The following is a 6000-nucleotide window of genomic DNA, read 5'->3' as shown; positions in this document are numbered from 1 at the left end:
CTAGTTTCTTCTAGCATTTCTTTTAATTTTTTACATACATTATTCAGAGAAGGGGTCAAACTTTGTGTTTCAAGTCTTGTTGATTAAACAGTCAGGCCAGGTTAATATTCTGGAGTATATAGAGCACATAAATTCAAGGGGCTGTGAGGAATGGAACTGACTGATTGATAGTCTAAGAAATCAGTCTGGAAAGTCTGAGTGAGATCAAGGGAGTTAGATCAATGGTCATGGAGATGACCATTCCTCTTTTATATGCCTCAATATGTATCTGCAGTCTTGTTTATGGTGGCAGCTAACATTTCCCATCCTTCATCCCTTCATCCAGAACTAGCAAACATACTCATCATGATTTTATTTTGTACAATATATGGTAACTATCAGTCAGTCGAGTTGCATAGTGGATAGAATGCCAAAACTGGGGCCAGGAAGACTTATCTTCCTGAGTTCAAAACTGACCTCAGACATCTACTAACTGTGTGGCACTTGACTGCTTGCCTTAGCTTCCTCATTTGTAAAATGAGCTGGAAAAGGAAATGACAAACCATTCTAGTATCTTTGTCAAGAAAACACCAAACAAGATTCAGACAACTGAAAAATGATCGATTTTCTGCACTAGGGACTCCTAACAAAAACTCATCTATAGTAATATTCTTTCAATATTGAGGTAAAAGGAGGAAGGTGGGAATAACATTGTTCAGTTCATTTTGATGTCTAATTAACAAATTTTTGCTAAAGACAGAAAATGGGGCTCAAGTTGAAAAGGACTAAAGTCTTTTGTAGAAATCCACCTCCAGTCACCTCTCACTTTTTTTCCCCTTCCTCCTTTTTTCTCCATCCTGCTTTTATACTGTCTCAACATCTTCTTGGGTGACCTGGATTAGAAGACTGGCCACATAAGCTATGCAATCTTGACATCTAATCTCTTTAAATCATAGGTTCCTTTATTTATAAAGTAGAAATAACTATATTTCTACTATCTACTTCATAGATGACTGTGAACAATAGAGTTCTATATCAATATGAGCTGCTGCTACTGCACTTTTACTCTGGGACAGTCAAATGAATGGATTGACTCAAAAGGAGGGTTTGCGTATACGTGTGTGGTGGTGGTGGTGGTGGTGGTGGTGGTGGGAGAGTGGGAGAAGTATGGTAGGAATAGAGTTGATAAAAGCAGACCAAATTTTAGAGAGCCTTGGAAACTAAGCTAAGGAAGTCAATCATGGACTGAAAACTCAAGGGAGAATTCTTGTTCAATATTTCTGTTGATCTTTATAAAAGAGCTTCTAGACTAGCTGTTTGACCCTGGGAATGTCATAACCCCAATTTCCTTGCCAAAAAAAAATCCCCTCCTAAACAGGCTTAGAAGGCAAAAAGTATTGCCAGTGACAGAGGGGAAAATGTATTATTTAGAACCTTAGAAGGTTCTAAACATACAGCACAGATGTAAGATTACCATAGAGATCAGAGAAGTAAGGATGTTGATTTGACGTTCCTTGGTTCAGAGAGGGGAGAGATAAAGAGAGAGTCATACAAAAGAGACATAGAGACACTGAGATAAGAAGAGAAACTGAGACAGGGACAGAGGTAAAGACATAGATACACACAGAAAACAGACGTAGAAAAAGAGAAACTGGGAAAAGCGGAGGGAGGAAAGGGTTGGAGGTGAAAGATAGAGTGAGAGATGTGAGGGAAGGAAGAAAGAAAATCCTATCAAAGTTAGACTATTCTTTGAGCAGTTAGTCTACTATGCTTCTGACCTGTTAAATTTCAGAAACATTTATCAATCTGTCCACATAAGACTCCTTCATATCTTCACTTTCATTTAATGACTCTAAACATGAATCAGGCAAATATTGGATGACATGGTACAATACCCCTCATGTTGCTGGCATTCTGGAAAGAACTTGAGGGCTCATACATTAGCTCACAAATTTTCCTTACCTATGTCTGCCTCAGAGCATCTGGATTTTGATTGGCTAGATGCCAGATCTTATTAGCATATTGTACTCTGACCTGGAATCGAGTACAGCCTCTAACTTAGAAAGTGACAAAGCTTGCTGTGACCTGAACTAGAAATGAATTTTTTGGATTGATAACACGCTATTGTCTGCATTCACCTAAAGAGTTGAAAAGGTAAGGCAGCCCAGATCAGTCAGACATTCAGAAGAAAACAATATAAGGGACTCAAATAGTGACCCGATATGTAATGATATTTTATTTTGGATTATTCCGCAGAAGTGATTTTTTAAAATTGAGTTAATGTTTTGAGAATCTAGGAATTGTAGTCCCTGAAATTGCTATTCATTACTAAACAGCTCATTTTTAAAAATCTCTTTCCCATCCTAGAGTCTATTCTTTATTGTACTTATCTTTAGCTTCAGAGAAGTTTTGGAAAGTTTTAGAATTAAATGTGCTTGCCCTATCAGGAAAAGAACATTTGGATTTTCCAGAATTTGACTTTTCCTTCCTCCCTCCCCTTAAAACACCTGTGTTTTATGCTGCTCTGGCATCATCTTCCTCAATTACTGAAATGGTTTTTATTCTTCTTCAAATTAATACAATACCATTTACCAGCTAATCTCATCAATTGTAGAGCTGAAGGGGTGAGTTTGTCAAAGGGGATACAATGGCAATAAGTATCTTCTACAATAGCTATTTATTTCACTTCTCTTTATTCAAATTGCTTCTTTACACATCATTTTCTCCTCGATGATTTGCTTCTTTCCAAAAAGTAGTGATGGCTTCCTAAATGATATCAGGGAGGAGGTTACCATTTTGTGGTAATTAATGAGAAAGACAGATGCAATCATTTTTTGCTTTAGGACATTATTTCTGCCCTGATGATGGTAATTTGTTTGTTTTAAATAGGTTTTACATGCTGTCTAACTGCTCAAGAGTCTTCCTTTGTTAAAATAAGCAATCTTTTCTATATACTTCATATAGGTTTTCAAAGTCCAAAGTCACAGATAGACCCTTTAATCAGTGGATCTCAATGCCTTACGCATTTGTCTTCAAATTCTAATGAGAAGTATTTTAGGATTGTAGATGTAGTGTCAATAAGGACCTGAGATGTAATTTAGTCCAACACTTTTATTTTACAATTGGGAAAACTGACGCCTAAGACCACAAAAGGTCATGAAGTAAAAAGAGCCATAAATTGAACCTCAAGTCTCTTGACTCATATTAAATACTCAATAAACTCTTCATTCCCTTTCCTTCCAAATCCAGTGATTTTTGCACTGCCTCTTTGAACCCATGATTATTTCTGATTGGAGCCTTAAAGTTCCTCTTACTGAGTTCTCTCATCTCAGAGCTAAAGGAACTAGAAATCAGTCTGGTAGAGTAGTAAGAATTCTGAATATGGTTACAGGAACCTTTAGGTCTGGTTCTATCCTTTGTGTACCTATATGACTTAACAATGTAAAAGGAGGGTCAAGCCATTTAGTAAATGTCTAAGGTCAAATTCAAACTGAGAACTTCCTAATTTTAAGCCCAGTGTTTTATTCACATCAACATCTAGTTGCTTATTAGCACAATCTATGTTCAGACAACATTCAACAAACATTTATTGAGCTCCTTCTGAATGGAAGGCAGAGTGATGGGTATTGAGAAATTAAAAACAATAATTAAAAAAATCGGGCCTAGCTTTCAAAAAGCTCATATTCTTCTTTGTAAAACAGGTCAACCTAGGGAACCTCCATATGCAAAGTACATAGTAAAAAACCTGGCCTATAGCAAGGTGCAAGTGTTGCTACCTCCTCCTGAACTCTTTTCTCTCTCCAATCCTTAGAATCAAGAATTAAAATAAAGCCCAACAGGTAAAATGGATGGCTAAGCAATTGGTAATCATGATTTTTTTTTTACCCTGTGAGATTACTTTCAGTCATTAAGTATTTTCCATTGCTTTGGCCACGGGTATGTTAGAGCTTTCAAAACTTTTTTGATGGAACGAGTTTTTCTGGCAGATGAACACTGATTTTTATCTTTAATGGTTAGCCTCACTATCTTTTTTTTTCAGTGTCAGGAAAGAGCCACCCTGGTCCAAACTGCTTGAGAGTGGAGAGAAGTAACCCTCATCTGAAGCCTCTGGCAGAAAAATCATTTCAGAAAAGATCTGAACAGGCTGGAAGTTGTGGGAGACGTGACCATGGAGCCTGAGGACTTTGTTTCTCAAAACAGAGAAACAGTAAGTTGGGACATCAATGATATGAAACTGCCACAGGTATGTAACTAAGCCCATGTTCTAGGGAGCTGGTTTCTAAGAATCTACGTGAAACTGAGATTCTTTCAATCCCTTGGGTGGAGGGACCTTTAGAGCCTGACTTTCTTATTTAGACCATTAGCCAGATAGAAAACTGGAATAGTCCCAGCCTAGTTTTATCTTGGACACTTTAACTGACTATAGACTGCCGAACTTAGAAGAGAAAATATCAACTGGTATTTTTACTTTAGGGTTCTGGTTAACCAGATTCCTAAATTAATCTTTGGCTGAAACACCATTTCCTTTCCATAACATGGTCAATTAGATAAATTGCCTATTGATAAATTGCCAGAGTGATTAATATTGTGTTTGTGCAGCTCTTTTATTTATTTCTTATTTTTACTGAACACAGCTTATTTGTACACATTTGTTTGCCAGTTGTCTTCCCCAGTAGATTATGAGATTCTTGAAGGCAAAGACTGTCTTTTGCTTCTTTGTATCCCCCCAACCCTTGGCACAGTGTCTGGTACATTTGTTGTTGTCAAATTATTTTTCAGTCAAATTCAACTCTCACTGCCCCATTTAGGGTTTTCTTGGCAGACATACTCAATGGTAACCTCCTCCCTGTTATCATTTCCAATGAGGAAACTGAGGTGAACAGGGTTAAGTGACTTGCCCAGGATCACACAGCTAATGAGTGTCTGAGGTTAGATTTGAATTCTGGAAAATAAGGATTTCTGACACCATTGAGTCACCTAGCTATCTTCCTGGAATATAGGAGGCATTTAATAAATGCTTAGACTGACTGACTAGTGAAAATCACTGTAGAATAGTGGAAAGAGCATTGTACTTATAAGCAGAGACCTGTGTTTAAATTTCACTTGAACACTAGCTGTATTCTGAGACTTCACTTTGTGACTTCAGTCACTGTGAGCCTAGTCCACTTTCCTCATCTGTAAAATGGGGGGGCAATAATTGCATTCCCCAGAAGTATATATCTTAAAGGGTTATTTTTTTGTCCCTACCCACCAACATTTCTCTGGTACAAGCACTCCCTGTGAGATGAGGACACTTCAGTAAGTTATAGCCTTAGAAAGTTGCCTGTGGGCACTGAAGAAATTGAATGACTTGCCTAGGACCAACAGAGCCAAGACGCAACAAAAAAGCAGCATTTGAATCCCTCTTCCTGACTCTAAGGCTAGCCCTTAATCTACATTGCTTCTCTAGTAGGTGGTTATAATATAGCATCAAATGAAATGTTTGTAACTGTTGCAGCTACATGCAAATATCAGCTATTATCAGTGCTTTGTGGACATAGAGGTAAGATGGAGGATGAGAAGGAAATGCACAGTTGTACATTGGTGGAAGTAACCATTTCATGGACATATATAAAAATAACATATATAAAATGCACATGTGCTGGGGGAAGGAGCGAGGCTGAGGGGAGGGAGACAGTACTGCACAACTGGTGGAGAACTGACCTCAAAGTCAAGAAGCTCTGGATTCTAGTCCAAACCCCTTAACACTATATGTTTCTTTGTGTTTTTGTGTCCTTGTCTATCAAATGAGGGTGTTAGACTCTTTGGTCTCTAAGGTCCTTGTTAGTTCTAATACTGTATTCTAGCCAAGAGAGGCACAAATAAGTAAGCAGATATTTTATTATCTTATTCATTAGTAAAAGCAGCCTGGGACACTGGTTAGAAACAAGCTTCAGAGTTAGGGCTACCTTGGTGAAGTCCTTCCTTTGGCCACATATTGATGGTTCTGGAATTCTGGGCATCCCCCAGAGGGTTGCTTCG

At 37.9% G+C, this 6000-nt stretch overlaps 1 protein-coding gene across 2 annotated transcripts in view; it reads left to right on the top strand.

Annotated features, from left to right (window-relative positions):
• Positions 1-1965: 1965 nt before the first annotated feature.
• Positions 1966-6000, top strand: part of GCM1 (glial cells missing transcription factor 1) — a 43346-nt gene continuing 39311 nt past the window's right edge. Inside the window, exons 1-2 of one of the 2 annotated variants that reach the window (XM_074190180.1) lie at positions 1966-2133; positions 4019-4222. In XM_074190180.1, the coding sequence (XP_074046281.1) occupies positions 4148-4222 (75 nt within the window). In that variant the 5' untranslated portion in view covers positions 1966-2133; positions 4019-4147. Of the gene's footprint in view, positions 2134-3740; positions 3819-4018; positions 4223-6000 lie in introns of those variants that run through there. The other variant, XM_074190181.1, reaches the window with a different exon arrangement.

The sequence above is a fragment of the Macrotis lagotis genome, chromosome 5 (assembly GCF_037893015.1).
Source record: "Macrotis lagotis isolate mMagLag1 chromosome 5, bilby.v1.9.chrom.fasta, whole genome shotgun sequence".
In the NCBI taxonomy this organism is placed as follows: domain Eukaryota; kingdom Metazoa; phylum Chordata; class Mammalia; order Peramelemorphia; family Peramelidae; genus Macrotis; species Macrotis lagotis.
Note: the sequence above shows the minus strand (reverse complement) of the source record. Positions and strands in the feature narration are given on the sequence as shown.